The sequence below is a fragment of the Mastigoproctus giganteus genome, chromosome 8 (assembly GCF_048544385.1).
Source record: "Mastigoproctus giganteus isolate SK-2022 chromosome 8, ASM4854438v1, whole genome shotgun sequence".
In the NCBI taxonomy this organism is placed as follows: domain Eukaryota; kingdom Metazoa; phylum Arthropoda; class Arachnida; order Uropygi; family Thelyphonidae; genus Mastigoproctus; species Mastigoproctus giganteus.
The window spans coordinates 145,001,161-145,026,842 of NC_143582.1; the positions used below are offsets into that span (position 1 = coordinate 145,001,161).

General features: G+C 36.0%; 1 protein-coding gene across 3 annotated transcripts in view; it reads left to right on the top strand.

Moving 5' to 3' along the window:
- The window catches only part of LOC150081894 (ATP-binding cassette sub-family B member 10, mitochondrial), a 204,284-nt gene that overhangs the window by 62,606 nt on the left and 115,996 nt on the right, over positions 1 to 25,682 (top strand). For all 3 annotated transcript variants that reach the window (XM_090379799.1, XM_090379800.1, XM_090379798.1), the window contains 3 exons: positions 7,547 to 7,749; positions 11,135 to 11,269; positions 25,323 to 25,469. In XM_090379799.1, the coding sequence (XP_090235925.1) occupies positions 7,547 to 7,749; positions 11,135 to 11,269; positions 25,323 to 25,469 (485 nt within the window). The remainder of the gene's footprint in view (positions 1 to 7,546; positions 7,750 to 11,134; positions 11,270 to 25,322; positions 25,470 to 25,682) is intronic.

Below are 25,682 nucleotides of genomic sequence, written 5' to 3' on the forward strand. Positions count from 1 at the left end.
CAGTTAAGTAAAGGAATGTTAACACCAAGAATGTTTTAAATACAGTCAGTCCTCGTATAACACGTGTTTATACTACACGAATTCGATCATACACGATTTATAAATAGGGGAACGATATCTTATATAACACGAACTGAATTCGCTTATGCACGATTCGCCTTTGTGTTTACAAGAAATGGCAGTCGAGCCATTTTTACAAGAAATGGCAGAATCACCCCAACCGAACGCAACACGATAGGAATGAAGAGAAGATTCTGAAAATGTATTTGTTTTTTATATCAGTGAAGGGGGAACACATTTCACCATAATAATGTAAAAACCCACACAATTCCAAATATCGGTATAATCGCGAATGCAATTAGATCGAGTTTACTACCAGTTTATAACAGATTCCACTAGCAGAAACGCAACTGGAAATTGTTTTTATTGTTTTATGGTAGTAACCCCTAGAAATGTGCTTTAGTAAAATGTGAGGTGTTGATAGTGTATCTCTGCCTTTACGGTGTTGTTTATTCAGTTGCTACACGCGCAGCTTTGTTTATGTGTATCAAGCGTGCCTCCTCATCTTGTAATTGTGCTTTATTCCCTAAAAATGAGTAAAGGTGTGAAAAGGAAGCATCCTGGTGAAGACACTGCAGATTCAGAGAGAAAAAGAAAAGCAATATCGATAAACAGAGGCGGACTGAGTCAAAAATTCTTACCCCGGAAAATTTATAGTGGCCTCATACTATGGTTTATGGCCAAAATCACTCCGGCCCACCGGGGTTTCCCCAGCAAGGCTTATGGCCAGTCTGCCTCTGTCGATAGAGAAAAAATATGAAATTGTGAAACGCTTTGAGCGAAATGAAAGACCATGTGATATTGCACGTGCTACAGACCTAAATGAGGCAACACCGAGAATTACAAAGAATGCAGAGAAAATAAAAACAACTTTCATAGCAGGAACAACTCAAAGTGTAATTAAAAACCATTAGATTAAGACACAAAGAATTGGAAGAGATGGAACGGCTGTCATCTGTTTGGATAGAAATCAAACAAAAAACAAGTTTGCTTACGATAGAAGCAAAAGCATTAGCAATATTTTATTACGTAATAGTCGTAATAAAATACGTAAGTATTTTATTCGTAAAAAATACTTACTTATTATTTATTATATTATAATAAAATATAATATAATAATAAATATTATAAAAAATTATAATATTATTTTTTATTACGTATTTTAATCGTTATAAAATACGTAAGTATTTTATTACGATTATTTATTGTGTTTGGTAATGTTTTGGTTACCAATATGTGTTCAATCTTGGGTGGTTGGCACCTAACCCTATTTTTCCCATAGGGCCTGTTGTTTATATTGCACGAGGGTTTCTAGGAACACAACTATCGTGCTATACGAGGACTAACTGTACCAAGAATTGTGTAATGGCATGTTTATGTTGATAGGGCTTGTCTGGAATTGAGCAATGCTATAGCTAGAAAGTAGAGACCTACCTCCCCGTGGTGGGGACGATAACTTGTGGTGAGGCTGTGATTGTCCATCCTCACCACAAGGCTAAAGGTCGACTAATAATCTAATAATTAACAACTTATTGTCATTTGAGTTGACTGGTAGGGTCGTTGTATTTATTTTCTTTGTTGATAAATTAAACAACTAAATGAATTGGTAGAAAAGGTATGAATGAGACTAAGTCGCATATGGGTGAGAACCCCGGTGGCGACTTGGGATGGAAGCTCACTCAAATGAGAAATACCTTAATACTGGCTCAGGTGCCAACAGATTTGGCTGGTGGTTGGATCTTGCCAACAGTTCATTGTTCTGTGGTTGTTTGGACCATACTTCATTTTGCTTTTTTCCCATGGTCAAACTCACGAAGAAGCTTCACCTCCTCTTGATCTGGGCCAGGCAGCTGGGGGTTCCCCCCCAGCTGGCAGAAGAAACTTGTTTTGATCCGAGTTCAAAATTTTGCAAGTCCTTTTGGTTTTGTTTGTTGTAAATTTGGAGTTAGCCATCATCTCATCTGATTAATAAGTTAGTGCATTAGTGTTACATTGCTATTTGTTTGTAAGTTAGAGTTTACTGTAAATTAATTTAGATGTCTCTGAAATTAAGAAAAGTCCTTTGATTCCTGTAGAGGAGCAGGCAGTTGAAACTTACCTTTGTGCAGCCCAAATACTCAGTGATTCCTAAGAAACAAGAATCAGAAGACCATAAGGTGATGTCTAAACATGTCATTTTAAGTGTGCTTTTTCAAGTTGCTAGAAGGAAGTTAGAAGTTGAGGAAAAGGCTTCTCAACAATCTGAGACTGAAGAGGCACCCACCAGGGTTCTAATATCTAAAGAAAGCCATTTACCATTAAAAAAATACTCCACAAGGAGGGTTCCAAGTTGGATGAATAGTGAAGGTGTCACATTACTTGAGCAGAAAAAGGTGGCATGGAAAGGTTACAGAGCAATAAAAAGTACTGAAGCCTATAACAGCTACAAGATGATCTGTAATAGAGCCACAGAAAAGGTTCGGCAGGCAAAGCCAGTTTATGAGAAATCACTAGCAAACAGAGCAAAGAGGGTGGGGGGGATAAGGAATTCTTCACATATATAAATGCCAAGAAGAGCAGGACAAACCAGATCAGACCTTTGCGTAAGGGAAAGGGTATAGTATTAAATACACCAGCTTCCATTGCAGATTTACAAATGAAAAACCTTCTGTGGCAATGGGAAATTGTGGGAGCGAAATTGAAAAATATGTAATTAATGATTTTAAAATTTCACAAGATTATTTAATGAAAAAACTTTCGAGCCTACTGGCCAGTAAGGCTCCTGGAGTTAGTAGTAGTAGTAGTAGCAGTGGCATTTGATGCAAGAAAGCAAGTGTATGAGCTTATGCAGCATCAGCCAAAAAAAAAAAAAAAAAAAAAAATCACACCATTCCCTCCAAATGCCTGTCCAGTTCCTCCTTAAATTTATTTAACCTATCAACTTCCACAACGACAGATGGAAGTTTGTTCCAGCAATTAACCACCCGCTGGCTAAAGGCAAATTTCCGCACATCTAATCTACATCTGTCTTTTCTTAATTTGAATTTATGCCCCCTTAGGTGCGTAATCTGAACAAGTGGAAGGATCCCATCAGAATTCAGCATGCTCAACCCATTCAAGGCCTTATATACCTCAATCAGATCACCGCGCAGGTGCCTAGTCTCCACCCACTGCAATTTGCAGAACTTAAGCCTCTCTTGGTAAGAGGATCCCTTCATTCCCCTCACCAATCTTGTTGCCCTTCTCTGTATACGCTCAAGTAAATCTACATCCTTCCTAAAATAAGGCCTCCAGACCTGTATGCAGTACTCAAGGTGTGGCCTGACCATTGCCTTATACAGAGGGACAATCACCTCCTTTTCCCTGCTAGCAAAATTCCTATATATCATTGACAAAACCCCATGACCTGCCCTGGCAGCCTCTCTGCATTGTTCAGAAAACTTCATATCTGACTGCACAATTACTCCCAGGTCTTTTTCATTTTCTACCACCTTAAGTGTAGTACCACACAGTTGGTACATTTCTCTGGGGTTACTTCTACCCATATGCAGTACTTTGCATTTGTCAAGGTTAAACTTCAGTTGCCACTTCTTAGCCCATCTGCCCAAATTATATAGATCCTGTTGCAGTAGCACACTGCCATTACTGTCATTAACAACCCTGCCAACCTTTGTATCATCTGCAAACTTCAACATTAAGCCTGATATACCTTCATCAATATCATTGATAAATATACAAAACAACAGTGGACCTAACACTGAACCCTGTGGGACTCCACTAATAACATTAGTCCAAGAAGAGCAGCACCCATTGATTACCACCCTCTGTCTTCTCCCGCTTAACCATCCTTTTATCCATTGTAGCAACTTACCCTTAATACCATTCTGCTCCAATTTGTACAATAGTCTTCCATGCACAACAGTGTCAAAAGCTTTCCTGAAATCCAAATATATGATATCAAAATTATGCATTATTTTTGCATAATTTTGATATCATATATTTGATATCATTGAGGCTAATTATGCAAGCATCACTAGACTCTGGGGAGATTCCCTTGGATTGAAAAAGTGCCAATGTATCTCCCATACATAAGGGTGGCTCTAAGAGTGAAGTGGGAAATTATCGACCTGTCAGTCTGACTTCAGTGGTAGGGAAAATCATGAAGGCAATGATCAAGGGTGGAATTCAGGATCATTTGGATCGAATTGAAATTCTCAAGGATACTCAGCATGGTTTTGTAAAGGGAAAATCATGTTTAACAAATCTGGTTCACTATTTTGAAAGGGTCACTCACAAGCTGGATTTAGAGAATAATTTCAACATTGTTTATTTAGATTTCAGCAAAGCTTTTGACTCAGTCCCACATGAGCGGTTGCTTTATAAGCCGGAACAGGTTGGAATCACTGGGAAAATCCTTAGATGGATATCAGGATGGCTTCAGGGCAGGAGGCAGATAAATGGCTATTCCTCAGGTTGGGTTGATATAAGAAGTGGGGTTCCCCAAGGATCAGTATTAGGACCACTGTTGTTTTTAATTTTCATAAACGACATCGATGAAGGGATAGAGGGCGTGATGTCTAAATTTGCAGATGATGTTAAAATTGGTAGAGTAATTAATGATCACTGTCAAGCTGAGCTTCTTCAGAGAGACCTAGATAGACTTCAGGAATGGTTAGAAAAATGGCAGCTATGCTTTAATCCAACAAAGTGTAAGGTATTACACCTCGGAAACAGTAATCCCAAAATAACTTATTCACTTGGTGGAGTTCAACTAAACCCAGTACTGGAGGAAAGGGACTTGGGTGTTCGATACGGTCAGACATGAAATTCTCTGAGCATTGTAAACAGGTTGCAAGGAAGGCCCATGGTGTCCTATCGATGATCTATTGAACTTTTGCAAGTAGAGATAGGGACGTGATAATCCCATTATATAAGGCTTTTGTTAGACCACACTTGGAATACTGTGTTCAACTATGGAGACCACACTTAAATAAAGACATCGAGCTTCTTGAAAGGGTGCAAAGACGGGTAACTCGCCTGGTGAGATCGGCAAAAGGGCGTCCTTATGAAGAAAGACTTCAAATATGTGGGTTGCAGAGTTTGGAAACTAGACACCTTAGAGGAGATTTGATTAAGGTGTTTAAGGCTCTGAGAGGCATCAGTAAAATGAATGAGGACTAAATTTTCAAGATTATAAATGATGCTAGAACTAGGGGACATAAATTCAAGTTACGTGGGGAAATGTTTAGTTTGGACTGCAGGAAGTTTTATTTAGCCAGCGAGTTATAAATTACTGGAATAAGTTGCCTACATGGGTGGTAGAGGCTGACAGTTTGGAGAAATTCAAAGGTCATCTGGATAGTACCTTTGGGTCAGGGAAGCGCATAGGATGATAGGTTTAATTTCCTTTTCTTTTATTAATTATTATTATTTATTATTTTATTTTATTTTTTATCATTGTTTTATTCGGTTTTTTTTTTTTTTTTTTTTGGCTGGTGCAGCATAAGCCATAGGCTTTCTTGCACCATGCAGCCAATACTAATACTAATAAAGCATATTAAAAAGAGAATATAAAAGAGTGTTGCTGGAGGCACCATCTGATCAAGATATTGACAAGATTCTGGACTTAATGATATAGGAACTAAGAGACTAATACATAAGGCTGTGGTGGTGGCCTAAGAGAGAATTCCAATCCTTGAGGAGGAATTAGAAGTTGAAGACTCTTCTGAATCTGAGACTGGAGTGATGTCTTCAAGGCACACAAGGTGAAGTACAGGTGGCTCTGAAGACAAGAAGCAAGATCAAGATGCCGGTGATGGTACTCAGCATGATGATTCATCCGAAAGATCTGGTTGATCAGACCCAGGCGTCAGATGGTTTTGATGTGGTTTTGGAAGCATGTGTCAAGTTAAGGAATATCATTACCTGTGATGACCTGGACTTGCTGAGGAGTGACATTAACAGTATAATGTCCCTTTGGGGCAAGTTAGAGAATATAGTGATAAAGACCTACATTGAAAATACAATCTTGTCTCTGGAGTTAGAGCAGAAAGAGGGGAGTCAGTTCACTTAATATCATATTCTGAGGTTGCTCGTGCTGTGACACAGGAGGAGCAAGTTAAACCTAAGGCAGTGATAATCAAGGCTGTTACTGACAGGATTAGATTGAGCGAATAAGTAAAGAAGCAACTTTTCTCATCTGTCCTGCCTGAATTGCAGGTTATGAAGGTTATTGCTGTATGACCTATTACTGCCAAAAAGGTGTTGCTGGAGGCACCATCTGATCAAGATTTTGTCCTGACCCAGGTTGCTGAACTTGGAATGCAGGCTGAAAGGCCACCAAGAAAGAGACCAAGGTGTGGTTGTCTTTGATATGCACAGAGTTTTGCTTGTGGAATTCCTGAGCCAGCTGTGGATTATTAATCTAAGACATAGCTTCACTCACAAATAGGTTCAGTTGGAAGTCATTGTTCTCACAAGAAACTAGTGCAAGACTAAACTGGAATATAAGTTTGTTAATACAGACCTCGGCTGATATATGTAGATTCTTGTTGGATAGATTGAGGATTTATTGAACTGGACATTGCACAGAGGATTTGTTAGCACCTACTCTGTGTTTTTGCTGCATGGCCTTTGGCAATGTTTGAGGCATTGTAGGAGCAATCCCGTTTGTGAACATTTCTCTGTGAGGAGCCACTCTTGCAGACATTATAAAGATCTTGATAAAGCTGCAAAATGCATTGGTTGCTGGTGCCATGATGTCTCCTCTGATCATACAGCCACAGACAAAAGATTTTAGATTTAAAAAAATGTCAGACAGAATATGGCTGATTCCGTTTGGTTTTCTTTGTGGTTCGTGCCATACCAGTGTCTAGTATCTTAAAAGAGATGGTTGTAGAGGAACTGGCTCCCCGGGGTGTCTATGGATGGGGTCATCTCTGCAAGCGAGTGTTCCTTGCATGTTGAGATATGTTCTGTGTGACTTTCTGTTCTGGTATTTTCTGTATGTCTGATACTAGCAGCAGACTGAACACACCTGTTGCGAGTGCTTGACATCCTGCAATTTAGTGCAAGAGAACATTGCAGTATAAGATCATATTGATGCAACTGAATTGGATTTAAGACCAATACCAGTTGGTATTGTTAATTTACTGGATTGATGTCTAATGTGTGGTTTCAAGATAGTAGTGACCTTCCTCCCTGTAGAGGACAGGCATGAGTGCCATCCCTATTGCAAGTCCAAATGCTCAGTTTAAGCAAATCGTTTTTATTTTGTTTGTTTACATTTGTGGTGACCTGAAAGTTGGGAGTCTGTATTGAATTAACGAACTAAATGAAGGTTATGCTGTAATGCACAGATGAGCTCAAGTCGCATATATGCAGAAGCTTAGGGGTGACTGATTATGGTTCACACAAATGTAAATGTATACTTTAATTTTAGTTGATATTAATAAACTTTGATAATATAATTATTTTTATATTACAACAGACTTTTTTCATTTTACAGCACATAGGATTGTTAACAGATTACGAACAAGCGTATATGATTCTATCCTTAAGCAGGAAATAAATTTCTTTGATAACATCAAGACAGGAATACTAGTTAATAGGCTCTCTGCAGACACTTCAGTTGTTGGTATGTCCGTCACAATGAACATTTCAGATGGACTTCGTGCTGCATTTTCTGTAGTAGCTGGTATTTCACTTATGGTATGTATTCTTTATATAATGTTGTTTAAATTAATATGCAATGTTTTTATTTTGTGGTATGACAATTTTTACTCACACACATACGCATACACACAATGGAAGTTGAATTATAAATGAAAATTAAATTAATAGGTCAGCAAAGTGGGTAGGACATGTGAAATGCATACACAACAAAAATGCAGTTTAAATATTGTAAAAACAATAAAGAGATGGGGTGATTAAATTAAGAATAATGTTATTACAGAAGGAATATATACCTGATAATTTAGAATAATTTAAATAAAAGGCCAAAATAGCTACATTACAAAGCAGTTATGAATGAATTTAGATCAGTGATAATGTGAAAACTGAATAATGTGAAGTATCAAATAATTTTAGTATCGTTATTCTTCCACATATCATTATCACTATGATATTGCGAAGCAACCACAACAATTGTCCGAAACATAGGTGTGTGTTATAGGTCTGATGAGTAGTAGTAGTAGCAGCAGTGGTAGTAGTAGTATTGGCATGTGATGCAAGAAAGCAAGTGTATGAGTTTATGCAGTATCAGCCAAAAAAAAAAAAAAAAAAATCACACCATTCCTTCCAAATGCCTGTCCAGTTCATCATTAAATTTATTTAACCTATCAACTTCCATGACAGATGAAAGTTTGTTCCAGCAATTAACCACCCACTGGCTAAAGGCAAATTTCCGCACATCTATTCGACATCTGTCTTTTCTTGATTTGAATTTATGCCCCCTTAGGTTCGTAATCTGAACAAGTGGAAGGATCCCATCAGAATTCAGCGTGCTCAACCCATTCAAGGCCTTATACACCTCAATCAGATCACCACGCAAGTGCCTAGTCTCCAGCCACTGCAATTTGCAGAACTTAAGCCTCTCTTGGTAAGAGGATCCCTTCATTCCCCTCACCAATCTTGTTGCCCTTCTCTGTACACGCCCAAGCAAATCTAAGATAGCAAGTTTTTTTTCCCTAGAAACAAGGGTTTTTTGTCCAGCAAAACAAGTAATTCAACCAGTGAACACATGTAATTTACAGACACAATACACGTGGATATATAAATTAGCTTTCTGGGTGACCCTAATGTAATAGTTTGGATTATATCAAGTTTGTCACTAAGCTTTAATTTTCTTCTTCTTTTCTTCTCTGTATGAGGTTTATTAAAGTCATAGTGAGGGGTTCTTAATTTAAAATAAATGTAAAACAGTGGTGTAATCCACGATATCAGTACAGAATTCACTTTCAAAATGGTGAACGTAAACAAATGCAGTAGTCACGTGACTTGTCGTTTTCTTCGTTTTTTTTCTTTTCCTTTCTTTTCTTTTCTTTTTCTTTTTTTTTTCTTTTTTCCTTTTTTTTTTCTTTTTTTATTTTCTTTTTTTTTTTGTTTAGCACTGCAAGACATCTGCGCTGTATGTAAACATCCGATCTCAATGTGCCGTTAGCTTGAATGTTCCGTTATTTCGGCTGCTGTTATTTTGACAGTCTACAGTATATGACACTGTTAATAAACAGATCAAGAGTTTTGCTTTTTTGTTGTTGTTGCCTTTTTGTTTCTCTCTCTCTCTCTCTCACTCACTCCCAGTCAATATCTGGGAAGTTAAAATCCCCCATTATAAGACATACCGATTTACTAGCCCACCCTATTTCTCTGTACAATTGTTCATTGTACTCATTCGAGTCATTAGGCCTATAACACACTCCTACTCTTATTTTTGCTTTTGCAGTGCTTATGTCACACCAAACTGACTCAACAGTGCACTGTTCATCTATATCAACTGGATGCACTTCTTTTGTTTTTATGTTTTTCTTAATTAACAGCATGACACCTCCTCCCTTCCTATCCTGTCTATCCTTTCTGTTTACATTGTACTCCCCAAATTCCAATTCTGCATTCCTAATATCAGTGTGACACTACGTCTCTGATATCCCAACAATATCTGCCTTTGATGTCTTGACCAACACTTCAAATTCATCAAATTTATTTACTATACTTCTAGCATTGGTATACATGCAAGCATACATGCACCTATTCCTATTCACCCTGACACATCCCATATACCTACCTGTTTCACGATGACTGCCATCAGTCCCTGAAATTCCCAGCACCTCTCGCTCCAGGTCGCTACTTATTCTAAAAGAAGTTGTGCAAGAATCACCTTCACCTTTGCCTGCGGCTACTTTTAACCTTTTTGTCTTTGAATCCAACCCACCTAACACTGCCTCGATAGCATTAGCAAATATTCTTGCACGCTTTCTATTTAAGTGTATCCCATCCCTGTAGAAGCAGTCTCTCCTGTTAACAAGCACAGATCACGCTGAAAAAAATTCTACCCCTTGAGCCTTGCATATTCCCTCCAGGGCCGAATTGATTGACAAGGCTCTCATCATGTACTCTCTCCTATTGTGTCTGGGCAGGATTGCAGACACTTTCAAATTTAACCCTGACTCACGACTATTTTGCAACATTGACCTGTACTTGTTAAATAAATCTGCAGATCTCCTACTCTTAATGTCATTGGTGCCAACGTGTACAACAATATCACCTTTTGTGCCCTTAAAAGATGATATATGCTTTACAACCTCATCAACTTTTGCCCCTGGCAGACATACCCTGGTTCTGCTCCATCTATTCTTTTTATACAATATATTCCCCGTCTCCCTGACAATAGAGTCGCCAACAATAACTAGTTCTTTTTGGGACCAGCGCATTCTGCCTTGGAGATTGCCACTGTGTTGCCTGATGCCCAGGAGTGAGCTCTGGCATTGAGTTGGGCAGCTGAGAGCCTGACGGGCCCCTCATATTAATTTCTTCGAGGGCAGCTACCCAACACCTCAAGCTCTCATAGACGCCCAGTAGAATGCTGAATTGATGCCTAATTTCTAGATACACTCTCTGCACCTGGCACACACAAAGACATCCTCCTTGCCTAGATCATGTTCTGTTCCAGAGAGTTTGGCAAACATTTCACAAGTTGCACATTTTTTTAGGCTGTGATGCATTGGAGAATTGCCCCACTCAGATCTCCCCCGAGTCACAGCACTCCTGCCACTTTGTGCCCATTTTGCTACTGAGTGCGAACTGCCAACCTGCTAGTTCCAATTGATATTTGGAAGTTAAAATTCCTCATGATGAGCCATTCTAATTTGCTGGTTTAGTCTGTGTTTTTGTATAGTTTACTGTATATTAATTCATATTTGATTCTTATATTTATATTATATTACAATATAAATAAGACATATATTATATTATAAAAATATTATTTTATATAAAATATAAAAATATTATAAAATATAAATAATAATAATAAATATTCATAAAATGTTATGAATATTTTTTCAAATATTTAAAATATTTATGTTTAATTCACTTTTCTTAGGTATATGCTTCCCCACAGTTAGCACTTCTTGGTCTCTCAGTAGTTCCTCCTGTTGCTGTTATAGCAGTAATATATGGTCGTTTCTTGAAAAGTATTACTGGGAACTTGCAAGATTCACTTGCAGAAAGTACACAGGTTTGTGTAACTTGTTTAATGATATAAGAATGCTTATTTTTAATCATAATATCAGAATTTAGAGGCATAACCTTCTGCTCTTTTATTATGTTGTTTGTTATTTGGTTTTTAGGAGCATTAGCAACTAAGGCCATATTGCTCCGGGATATGCGGTGGTCATTCCCTGACCTTTCCGCATCCTCCGTATTTGGTGGCGACGGGCTCGAACCCCGGTCTAATCTTTTATTATAAAATTAGTTATTAAATCATTATATGTGTGTGCAGGGCTGGATTTAAACTTGTTGTGGCCCTCAGCTATAACATGCATTATGCCCTTCTCTCTTACAGTTCACCTGTGACAATATTAAAAATGGATTTTTTAAGATCAAGCAAGGCCCTAAGCTGTAGCTTATTTAGCTTGTGTAAATCTGGCCCTGTGTGTGTGTGAATGATACCATAATATTACTGTATTTATATGTTCCTGTGTTTTAGACAGGAACATATAAACAGTTGCACCCCAGTTTATAACAACCTCAGTTGTGTGGAACATGACAGGTACCCAAGTGTGTTTTTTATTTCTGGAAAAAAGTTTTTTTTTTTTTTATTGTGGTATACCAATATTACTTTTCTTAATGGATGGATTTCAGCGTTTATTATATGTAATGTTTAATTTTTAATAAATGTTTTTTTTGTATGTTTTAAAAAAAAACATAAATTTTGCTGAATATGAAAAATTAAAGTTATAGTCATAAAATATAAACATGAAGCTAATAGTCCCTTCTATTATATAGTTTGGAGAAACATTAAGAATGCAAAATTTCATACTTACATATGTGCAAATACCAATTTATTTTGTCAAATAAATAATGAAACAGATAGATGATAATAAAAATAATTGAAGCAATTTTACATTAATAATAACAATAATAGAAAACAGATGCCTCATGTCAGTTGACATGCTAATTTCAAACAACAGATATGAACAATATGTTATTTAGGAGATGCTGAAAGCAAAACTAGTACATTGAAATGAAATGCAAAGACAATATAAAGTTACCTGGGGCCTGACAGGTTCTTTCAGGTATAATTGCAAGTGAACAATTTTTATAAATAAAATAAAATTTTGACTATATTTGAAAGGTTAGAAAAAAATTCAGATTTTTAATCATAAATGTACAACAATTATTTTTGAGGGTGACTTGTCAGTTTCTGCATGGCTAGTGCTGGGATTAAGAATAACTTTATCATTCCATGATGGTATAGTATCTCTGCCACCCTTCACTCATTTGCAGAAGATCTGAGATTTGATTCCTATTGCAGGGTAGAGTAATTCTCTAGGAACTATTTTTAAGCTGGAACTATAGATAACTAGTCTCGGGTAGCAATGGGAATTTATTTTTTGATTCTGAAATATATGCAAACTGGCCTAGAATATGTGTTTACAGACATGATTTACTGACAGTATATTGTCTTATTGTCTGAGGACAAAGTACTGGATATTTCTGATAGCATCATAAGTCAGAATAGATCAATTTGCATCTATACAAGATAACATTAGTGCAAGAACATGACCATGTGAAGTGTGTTCAGTATTGCCTATGGTTTTGAGAATTCCTGTAATGGAGAAGATATTCTTGATCATTTATCAGGGTTCATCAACTCCCAAAACAGCTGTGTGTGGTTGGCAATTAACCCACATGTCATTCAGGAGATACCACTGCGCGATTAAAAGGTTGTCTGTGTGTGATTTCACAAAGATGAGTAATTGGTCGTCCCATATTCTCTGAGAAGACTATTGGCTCAGAGCATTAGACCTGGCAACAGTCTAATGCACTGAGTCAATAGTCTTCTGAGAATCTTCCACTGAACTACTGAACTGGTACAAGTACTCCTATTACCCCATTATTGCACATTTGACTGATGATGAAATTGTGTGGGGCCACTTCCAGCATGATATTGTTATGGTACACATGGCTCATGTATTCATGGCAGTTTTACATGATGTGTTTGATAACTGCCTCATTTCTAGGTTTTTTACCGAGATACCTGACCTCACTCTTATTGACTTGTCTGTGGGGTGCTGTGAAAAGTGCAGACTACCAAGACATTCTTTATAGTCTTGGTGATCCAAAGAAACAGTCACAAACTTTTATAAGGAGCGTCTCCCACACTGAACTGGTACAAGTCTTCAGCAACAAGGTAAAAACATGTAGTTGTTTGTTTTCATGCTTGTGGGGGAGGACTTCCAATGCTTATTGTAACCATACTTGCTGTACATTCACTGTAATTACTTCTACTCTAAAATATATCCTACTTCCAACAGTAGGATATATTTTAGACTTATGATATATTATATTGTAGGATACAATATTGTAGGGTGGGAAAACAACTTTTTTCCCATCCTATATATTTTAAGTAGAAATGCATATGTATGTATGATACTGAATTTTCATGTCTTCAATAATTTTACAAATTTGAAAATGGAAAAGAATTAATAGTTGCACATTTATATTTTGTTTATAATGTTTTTTTTTTTCCTTTTTCAGTAGAATTAATAAAACTTTTGTGTTCATTGAAAATAAAAGGTTTGAAAAATATATTGAATAAATATCCCAATCCATTAATAAAAAAAAATCAACAAGCATAGGTGCACCGTTAACTCCTAGTTGACATTGTACCAGTGCTTCAGAAAATACCAAAAAAACTTCTCTTCGGTAATGAAAAAGAAAATTTGTGCTCTGTAGACTCTGCTGCAGGTTAACTAATGTATTGCAGTATTCTAGGCACATTGTTTTCATTAAAATGGAAGATTTAACCCTTTCAGCAGCACATATGTGGATCTGTTTTTTTTTTTGTTTTTTTTTTAAATGTCTGCTCTGAGGAATGCATATATAGATATGTTTTGGAATTCACTTTCAGTGGTGTGTCAGTTAATGCACAAATTCTCTAAATATTTTTCTGTTATATGGTAACAACTCTTCCAACTAATTCTCAATGGTTTATAAGAAATAGCAGTATGAAAACAGCTTTAAAAATCAAATGAGATTGCACTTACTAACCTCAGTTGTCCAATTTGGACTTAAAGCGAAAATTGAAGAATTTCTGTGGAACTCGGATCCGGAAGTTAATAAAATTTGATAAATACTTGTGGAATTCTATCAAGATTTGATAAATAGATGTAGATTATACTATTGCATTAGAAGCATAATGGAAGGTTTTATTTAAAGAGTTCTTTTGCAGTTTTTTTAAAATTCTGATCTGATTTTGATAAGAATTTTACTATAGTGTTGGGCAATAAAGTCAAAATATGAACAGACATTAATATTTTAAAGCATTTGTTTATAAAGTTTTCATTTTTTTTCAAAATTCCACAAAACTGACTTCGCAGAGCTTTACTACAATAAAAAATTCACTGAGAAGACCCACTCAAGGATAGCAATTTCACTGCTAAAAGGGTTAATAATGGTGCTAAAATATTGACCTTCAGATTGTAGTTTGTCCTCAATTAATATTAGGCATTACATCAAACAGATGTGTAGACTTAAATTTTGTTATGTGTGTTTAAAGACTGTGTGGTTGAATTTGCTGTGTGGGTGAGAATTAAAATCATTTCCACTATTTGAATGTAAATTTGTTTTTCATGTATGTGAATACAAAGGAGACAAACAAATCAGATCAGATGCTTGTGTAATACGAGAAGGCCTTAGATAAACCTATGGCAAATAAAGCTAGTCTGTAATCAAGTGACAAAGGAGGTTATCTAGGCAAAAGTAGATTACAAGAAATCTTTGGCAAAGGATGCAAAGAAAAACAGCAAAGGATTCTTTACTTATGTAAACTCTAAAAGCAAAGGGATGAATCGGATTGGTCCACTTAACATAGATGGTTTGACTTGATGATCATGCTCATGTAGCTGATAAACTGAATGAGTATTTTGCATCTTCATTCACACATGAGCAGTTATTCAAGGAGGGGAATGCAAGAAGCTTATCAAACTCTAACAGGGAGCTAAGTGATTTTGTAATAACTGAGAGCAAAGTGGAGGAGAAATTGTTTTGAAGTTAAATATAAAGAAGGCACCTGGGGTGGATGGAATCTATCCAGTTATATTAAGGAAGCAGCAAAGGAAGTTAGCAAACCCTTAGCCTCAGAGGAGGTCTCCATGGGGTGGAGGTGTGCAAATGTATCCCCAATTCACAAAGGGAGTTCAAAAGGTAACACAAGTAACTATAGACCTATTAGTTTAACTTGTGTTCCGGGAAAAATAATGGAGTCACTGGTTAAAGAAGCATTGCAGGATCGTCTAGACAAGACTGTAGTAGTAGTTAAGACACAGCATGGGTTTGTTAAAAGGAAGTCTTGTCTGACCAATTTGATTGGATACTATGATGTGGTCACAAAGGAACTGGATGCAAAAAATAATTTTGATGTCATATACTTGGATTTCAGGAAAGCTTTTGATACTTTTGCACATGGAAGACTGCTGTACAAATTGGAGCAGTGTGGCATTAAGGGCAAGTTGCTACAAAGGATAAAGGGATGGTTGAGTGGGAGACAACAGAGCATGGTAATCAATGGACACTGCTCTTCTTAAACTAATGTTATTAGTGGAGTTCCCCAGCGTTCAGTGCTGGGCTCATTGTTGTTTTGTGTATTCATCAATGATATTGATGAGGATATATCAGGCTTAATGTCCAAGTTTGCAGATGATACAGAGGTTGGCAGGGTTGTTAATGACAGTAAAGATAGTATGCTACTGCAACTGGATCTAGATAAGTTGGGCAAATGGACTGAGAAGTGGCAACTGAAGTTTAACATCGACAAATGCATAGTACTGAATATGAGTAGCAGTAACCCAAGAGAAATGTACCAACTGTGTGGCACTTTATTTTATTTATTTTTTAGGGTGGTAGAAAGTGTAAAAGACCTGGGAGTAATTGTGCAGTCAGATATGAAGTTTGCTGAGCAGTGCAGACAGGCTGCCAGAGCAGGTCATGGAGTCTTTTCAATTAAAAATAGGAATTTTGCTAGAAGGAGGTGATTATCCCGTTGTACAAGGTAATGGTGAGGTCACACCACGAATACTGTGTACAGGTCTTTAGGTCTCATTTTAGGAAGGATGTAGAGTTGCTAGAACGAGTACAAAGAAGGGCAACAACCTGCCTTCATACGTATTTCCTGAAAATTACAGTCTACAGAAGTTCAAGTCCAATGTCAACAAATATCTTCTTTCATCTTCTCAATCTCCAACCCAAGCATGGTACTAAGTACTATAGGTTCTAATACCTCTCGTGTTTGGGGTTTACATAAAAAAAAAAAAAAAAACAAGATTGGTGAGGGGAGCAAAGTAGTGCTCTTACCAAGATAGGCTTAAGTTCTACAAATTGCGGCACCAGGAAACTAGGCACCTGCAAGGTGATCTGATTGAGGTCTATAAGGCCTTGAACAGGTTGAGCAAGCTCAATGCTGATGGGATTATTCATCTTGCTCAGATTAAGAACCTGAAGGGGCATAGATTCAAAATGTGGAAAGACTGTTGTAGAATAGATGTGTATAAATTTTTTGCCTTTAGCCATCAGTAGGGCTGCCACCTCTCTAACCTTAAAAATGAGGACCTTTGATCAGAAAAATCCGGACTTTTGAGGATGCCTTTCCCTATTTTACCGAAACATAGCTTACGTTCTTTTCAAAAATGCCTAAGCCTTTAATAACAGTTTATTATGATAACAGGGTAATAACACAGTCACTGGCAAAGTAATAACGTATTAAATATTTTATCGAATATCTCAAATCCCTTAAATTAACAGAATTCACACTTACCATTGTTATGCAGATTGCTTAATTCGTAAAAAAATGATACACAAAAATTTAATTATGGTATGAATGAAAAATACTTTGTTTCTCAGCATAATTTATTTGCTGTTCTCTACATTTCTTTTATATTTTTCCACTGATGCAATTTTTCTCTGTAAGTCTGTGTTTTAAGATAAGTATGAATGGAAATCTTTCACAATTTTGTAAGCATTAGTCCCTTAATTGAATCCACAGTAAATGAATTTCTATCCTTAGACCACTGCATCTCCATCATTGAAAACAGTTTTTCAATAAATGCATTATGTGGTGGTATGGAAAAGAAAAATTGAGCAATTATTAACAGCTCTGTGAAAAACTCTTCATTCTTACTGTTGTATTCATCCTTACTTTCCATTACGATTTTTTTTTAAATTACAAAACTGATCAAAGCACTTCACATCATCCACACTTCATCCTTTTGCATGAAGGTTTTTTTGGGTTTTTTTTTTTTTTTTTTTTAGGAGCATTAGCAATTGCATGAAGGTACCTAATTGTTGAAACCACACTATCCTATTCAAGAGGCTCTCCTAAAGACATCCACCTGAATGAAGAAACTTCTTCCAGTGGTTTCAACCACACGGCCAAGTATTCAGTGCATGATGAATATAAGTTCTGGATATTTCTTCTGAAAACTCCATATTTCTCTCTATATCCTTCTTGCCTCTTCTCCAACATTTCCTTCACTTTGAAAGAAATTAACTGACATTTACTTTTTTCTGACAGAATATCCCTTACAGAAGCAAGAGCTTCAATAACTTCTATCAAAGAATTGTCATTCCTCTAAATGCTCATTACATGTGAATTGAAGACTGACATTACAGTTCGGCAATGAACAAGATAAGTTTCACTAAACTCATCTTGGGGGGATTTCTTGAGACAAAAAGAAAGACGTTAAGGCTGGATAAATATTATAATCCTTTCATTTGCAGGTAATAGAGAAAGCCAGCATGTTCTGTATAGAATCCAGAAGTTTTTTATAGGTAAACTCTGTAAATTCACATAATTTTTTTAGGTTTTCAACACGTACAGTGTGGACACTGAAATAATTAAAAAACTTAAGAACAATGGAGTCAATATCTACATCAATTGCATCTGCTCCATGCTGGATACAGTTATGCAGAATGTGGGCAGGGTAGCCCACTCCTATTAGCAATCGACCAAATAATCTTTGTAAATTTAAAAATACATTATTCCCATTGTATCTCTGCATTACTCCAAACATAGTGTTGTAGTTATCTCCATCAAATGCAATATTTTTCTTATCCAGGCCACTTTTACATAAGGTTTCATAACCAGAATCAGATGATGCACAAGAATAGGGAAAATTTTCAGAAACCCATGATTAGTGGCATCCCTGGAAACTCCAAAAAACTGTACATTCTGCAGGGACTTAACTTCTTCTACTGAATGGACTGCTAAGACAGAATTAATTATGGCTTCAGCCTTTGTTTTTGTACAAGATAACCTCCTAGCAATATCTGAATCAGAGCATATTGACTTTAATAATTCTGCTGTGCAAGCATTTATAGCTGTGGTGATGCACCACTGTATGAAAGGCAAGGGTTCCTTCAGCAACAGAAACTCTTGCATTAAGCCTCTTAGGGGCGTTTACTAAAAAGTCCATTACCTTGCTGCAACATTTTTCGAATCTAATGTTCTTCTTATGTTCCTCTGAATTCGCGTGAATGTTCAAATAACCTGAACTCTTATTAGCAACCAAGGTGTAGGTTTCTGGACTGCAAATGATGCATTCCACCTCCTCGTCTACTCTTCCCTTTCGAAAATCTGGATATTTTGTCCTCAAGTCATCCGTAAACTTGCACTTCCTTTTCGACATAATGGGTATTCCTGAGTTTATGCAGCCTTAATTTACATAATGATTCCATTATGTAAATTAAGGAATTATTTTAATTTAAATAGTACAAATAAAAAATTATTTGAAGAAGTGACTGATTACTTCATCAACTGATAATTAAGAAATATCGCATACGAAAACTATGCTTACTCGTAAATAAATACGAAGAATTGAAGTTGGACAAATCAAATTATTGTTTATACGAACGCTGAGAGAAGAATAGAAAATGTGAGATCTCTTAATTAAAAAACGTGGAATTGTAAGTTTCCACGCAGCAGGCATTAGCATAGGATGTCGGGGCCTGAGGCTAATGCACCAACACGACACAGTATAAAGTAAGTGTGACTGTGCAGTAAAAAGCTTCGCTACCTATATAACAATTAGAAGACATGAAATAACCCCTTTCTAAACTACAACTTCCTCAGGACAGTAACAGTAGGTAAGAACCTTCACAGTATCGGATACTTACCCGTTGGGCTTTGTGTCCCCTATCACAGTTTGCTGTAGAGAATGATTATAAAAATTTAAACTGAAATAAAAATAAGTAAATGAAATATTTTAAATTTAAAATGTAAAGTTGAAAGTTAAATTAATATAGCAAAAAAGGCAAAACTGGTATAGGGAAAACAGAAACGGGTAGGTAGAGACATTACATCAGATGGGCTGTCAATCCACTCAAAGCCCCCGAAGAAGTAGGGGATTGACGGCCACGTGATGGAATGTTCTATATTATAATATTATAATATATATAAATGTATTGTTATTTAAAATTAGTATTGACTTAAACATAATTTTAGCTGAAGGTAATGAAAATTCATCAGTAAAGTGTAATAAAAAATTCATTATCATATAGTAATATACTTCTTTAAATTAATATGTATAGGCCATGCTGAATTAAGATAACCTAGTTGGGCTAACTTGATTACCAGATTTATATGCACAATAATACTTATATGTCAAAGCGTCATTAATAAAAAAAACAAAAAAAAAAAAATATGCACCCACATATATATACAGGCACGTATAATGTCCAATTGGCATAATTACAATGGCATTAACGTTGCACATAAGTATTCATTAAACTATAAGCTAAAATCTAACCTATTATGCATACTAATAATAATATATATATATATATACACATACATACACACACAGGGTGACTCAGGAGGAATAGTAAATATTTTGGGAAGTTATAGTATCAATTATTCTAAGTAAAAAAAAAGTTCATATAAACATGTGTCCAATTCTCAATGGATACTGAGATACAGCTGTTTGAAACTGGTGTGCACAAAGCCATTGTGAGAGGTATTAAAGAACGATAAATGACTTATTGTTTGTATTTATTGACTTTTTGGATGATACAAAACACAAATAATTGACAAATTTTTTACATTTCACAATAAATGTTCGAAAATCCTACTTCCAACCTCGATGCAGTTTGCAACTCTTGGTTATATGTGTTGTTCTTCTGAGGTCATCTTGGCATTCCTTTATGATGTCAGCAGTATCCAAAATGCGAGTGAGCAATTGTATTCACTCTTGTATTCACCTTTTCTTTATAATATTAGTGTAAATACACCATAGTTTACCCGTTTAATTGCATACATAGTGTAACGGCATCATATAGATTTTATCTCATATTAAGTTAATTCCACAATATGAGAGATGCCAAATATTATCATTATCTTCACCATATGCCATCTCTCATATTGTGGAATTAACTTCGCAACCATGATGGCATGTCTGCATTTCCAGGGTACCTGGTAATGCAGACATGCCATCATGGTTGATGGCATGTTGAAACATCAGAGGTAGCCTTTTGCTGCCTCTAATGTTTGCTTTATCTTTTTATTTTTATTATGAAAGGTTCAGTTTTCAATTATTTCAAACATTATTCAAATATAAGTATATCACATGACGGTAGTGGGCGGATTTGCTAACGCTGTGCTTGTGCTGCCATCCATAGTTCATTATTCGTCTATATAATCTGGTTAAGATTACTTTTTGTCAGTGGTGTGGCTTTGCATTGGAGTGCTTGTATCTGTCCTATTTTTAATTTTCGCTGCATTAGGACAACCGCTATTCAAGTCTTCTGCATTGACGGTTCAATCTGAGGATCGGATGGCGGACTGATCTTCCGATCGACTTGCCTTTGCGGTGATTTGTCTAGCGATCAAAATGCAGCGATTCCCTGACCATTATTGGTCTTGTGGTACTCTGTTGAGATGGGGAATAATGGTCAGTCTATTTTTGGTTTATTTTGTTTTATTTTATTGTAGTTGGTTTACTTATCTGCTGGTGATATTTCACATAAATTTGGACTTGGTGCCCGTCAGAGGGGGCGCTGTTAAATTTCTATTTAATTGGTTTTCAAAATTTAATTGATTATTATCTTTGTATTTAGAATTTCTAAATTATCATGGAAGAGTTTCTGCTGCAATATTTTTACTTTTGTTACCCTTCTCTTCCCTCCCTTTTGGTTTGATCGTTATGTTTAATTTTGACTATTTTCGCTCTTCTCTCTTGCCATGCTACTGGCATTATTTTTATTTTTTTAAATTATTATTCTAATTTACTTTACTTTTATATATCAAGAATCATGTAGAGGAATATGCTTTTTGCTGCCTCTGATGTTTGCTTTATCTTTTTATTTTTATTATGAAAGATTCAGTTTTTAATTATTTCAAACATTATTCAAATATATATATATTTATATATATATATATATACACACACAGAGGTATATTGCTAAAAAAAATAGTACTGGAACGATCATCATAAAAAAATAGTACCAGAATGCTCGTTCTCCAGAAGACTATATGATAATACCACATCAACTGTACAGTAACTGAACCAGACTTCAGACTCACAGTTCATAGAACAACCAGTTCTAGCATTCAGCTCATGGAAAATCAAAATGCAGCATTTGCACGCATCACATTATATCTCATTCGTTGGATCTCTTTATCTAACACATTGTACTTTAGTAAGAAACGTTCAAGTTTCATTGCGAAATTTATATATTTTTTTAAATAAATTTTTAAAGAAATCTATTCATTTTAAAGATTACTATTAATATATATTTTCAGTAGCAGTGGGTAAAATAGATATTTCTCCTTCCCTTTTGATTATGCCATTGTTTGATAATATTAGGTGTATAAATTTAATGATTTTCTATTATGACATAGAAAAAAGTACCGGAACGTTGTTCTAGTGCTTTCCAGTCCGAATACACATCTATATATATATATATATATATCCGATAATTCAAAATAAAACAACTTAAAACAGATATGAAAGATTCAGTTTTCAATTATTTTCGATTATGCCACCTATTCCTTTCTTTTCTTTTATATAAGCTGGCTAAGCTTACATTATGTCAGTGGTGTGGCTCTGATCTAGCCACACCACTGACATAATGTAATAATATATATATATATATATATATATATATACTGTATATTGTTAATGATAGTATGCTATACTGCTTTCAAAAATTTAATTTCTTCTTCTGTTTGTCAGAATTACTGAGGGATTAATAATGCAATGTGGTCTCAAATTTTTTAGCTTTAATGAATGAATTTCTTGGGGGGGGGGGATCATATAATATATGTTATATTGACAAAATAAATTGGATAACCCTGAGATTTGGGAAAAATGAGCATAATAGTAATTCATTTGTCAGGGATAGGTAGAAAAGCAACTGCATTCATGCTAGTAGGCAGATTAAGCTCAGATACTTCCAGCGGGCAGTCATCATAGGGTCCCATATTAGCAAAGCTGTTTGTGCTATTCCAGCAAAATTGCAGCAGCTTAGGTCGATAGAAATGTTGTGTGACTAACATAACACACAGTTGTTATGTTAATCTGGTATTATTGCTACCCACATGAAGTACCTTGCATTTTTCAGTGTAAACTTCAATTACCATTTCTCAGCCCATCTGTCTAATTTGTTTGTCTTGTTGTAGTAGCATCCTCTAATTACTGTCATTAACCACCGTATCAACCTTTGCATCATCTGCAAACTTAGGTGTCAAACCTGATATGACTTTATCAGTATATCAATAATAAACACAGAAAAATAACAATGGACTCAGCACTCCATTAGCAACATTAGTCCACAAAGAGTAGTGCCCATTGATAATTACTCTCTTCTTCTGCCAATTAACCATCCCTTTATCCATAGCAGTAATTTGTCCTTAATGCCATACTCAGAATTTGTGCAGCAGTCTTATGTGCAGTCTTGGATTTCATATATATTGGATTGCATTCAGTTTCCTTGTTCTGCATCATAGTTTCTAATAAGATTGGTATCAGTGCTGTGACTACAGTATAACTGCATTCCTCTCTAGATGGTCCTACATTACTTCTTTAACTAGTGACTCCATTATTTTCCTTGAAACAGAAATCAAGCTAACAGGCTAACCTCTTTCACTGTTTATTCTTCCCCCCCATTGTGAATTGGAGATAGATTTGCACAATTCTGATTCACGGAAACCTCCTCTGAATCTAAGGATGCTCATAATAATGGCTAAAGGTTTGCCTATCTCCTTTGCTGCTTCCCTTTATATAATTGGATAAATCCCATCCACTCCTTTGCTTTATTTATGTTTAGCTTCAGCAATTTATTTTCCACTTTCTCTTAGTTATCACAAAATCATATAGCTCCCTGTTAGAATTTAATAAACATCTGGCATACCCATTCCTTAAAAATGCTTTCTGTGGAATGTAGATACAGAATACCTATTTAGTCCATCAGCAATCTGAGCAGGATCACCAACTGTTAAACCGTTCACATATAGTTGACCAATGTGATTCATCCCCTTCCATCTAGTGTTTACATACATAAAAAAAGTCTTTGCTACTTTTCTTTGCATTCTTTGGCCAAAGACTTCACATAATTTTGCCCAATCTCATTTTGAATTGATTGTAGACTAGTTTATATCTGTTGTAGGCTTCTGTAGCATCTGATAATTTGTGTATCCTACATATTTTTCTTCTCTGCCACAAGTCTCATTAGTTCATCTGACATCCATTAGTACAAAAGGTACTAGGAAAGTTTTGCAATATGACGCAACAATGAATCACAGGAAGCTGCTTGTTGCTGCATGTTGAGACATGTTCATACGTGCATAGTAGCCGCCACGCCAAGTCGATGGGCTCAGTTATTCATTAGTAGTGAGAGTGTAAAGTGCTTGCGATGGCATCGTGGTCACGAAATGAGATAAGGACAGTTTTGCGGTATAATTTCGTGCGTGGTTTAACCATAGACCAGTGCTTAGAAGAAATGACTCTTGCACTAGATGATGATTGTCCACATCGTACAACGATATTCAGGTGGTATAGAGAATTCCAAAGGGGAAATTTCACTCTGGAGGATTCTGAGAGGCCGGGAAGGCCACGAACGTCGGTTACGGAGGAAAACGTTACTGCTGTGAGGAAAATGCTTGAAGAAAACAGGCGAGTGACCTACCAACAGATAGAGGATACTTTGGGCCTAAATGCACCAGCAATTCGTTCGATTCTGCAAGATCATTTGCACGTGAAGAAACTTTGTTCTCTCTGGGTGCCGCATCAACTGACTGAAGAGCAGATGACACGACGTGTGACTTGGTGCCGGGAGATGTTAAAAAAGTTTGATAAGGGACAATCTCGGTATGTGAACAACATCGTGACAGGTGACGAGACTTGGCTGTACTATTACGATCTGCCGACCAAGGCTCAAAACAAAGTTTGGGTCTTTGATGATGACGACACACCCGTAATTGTCAGAAAATCCCGATCTGTAAAGAAGAAAATGATAGCTGTATTTTTCAAATCGAGTGGAATTGTGGAACGTGTCGTTTTGGACACGCAGAAGACAGTCACAGCTAAGTGGTATACTGAACAATGCCTGCCTAAAGTCATTGGATCTATGAAGAACCTGCGGCCAAAGTCAAGAATGGACACCTGGTACCTCCATCACGATAATGCTGCAGCTCACCGCGCCAAAGCCTGCACCGAATATTTGACCAAGACAGGACTGAAACTTTTCCAGTGATGAGGACCTTCTACGGGCTTGGGACAACGAGTGTGCTTTACTCCCTAGTGAAACTTGGCAGAACTGGTTTAAAGATTGGTTTCGGAGGATGGAGAGGTGTATTGAATGTAGAGGAAATTACTTTGAAAAAATTAAATAAACAAAGCTGTATTGCAAAACTTTCCTAGTACCCTTTGTACATTAGTTTGATTAGTATTTCAATATTTTTTTATTAATAAGTTATTATTGGTGGACTATTATGGTCATTGTGTGTTGTCTGGGATTTTTTTTTTTTTTAAGTAATAGCTCACTCTATAAATTTTATTTTCTTGACTGTGTTGTAGGTGGCTGAAGAACACATATCTAATATTCGTACAGTTCGAGCCTTTGCACAGGAAGGAAGAGAAAGTGTTGTTTACAAAACCAGAATAGCTGATATATTGCATTTGGCTTCTAAAGAATCGCTTGCAAAGGCAGTATTCTTTGGATCGGTAGGTATTTCCATTGGCTCTATTTTCTGTTAATAAATTATATTGCTTCTTTTTAAGTGTTCACACACACACACACACACATGCCTATTGTTTAGAGAATGTAATACTATAGAGTTTTATTAAATGTTCTATAAAGTTATAATCTTAATAATTGATTGATAAGGAGATGACTGTACTTTTTTTTTTGAGCTTGCAGCCACACTCAAATCACAC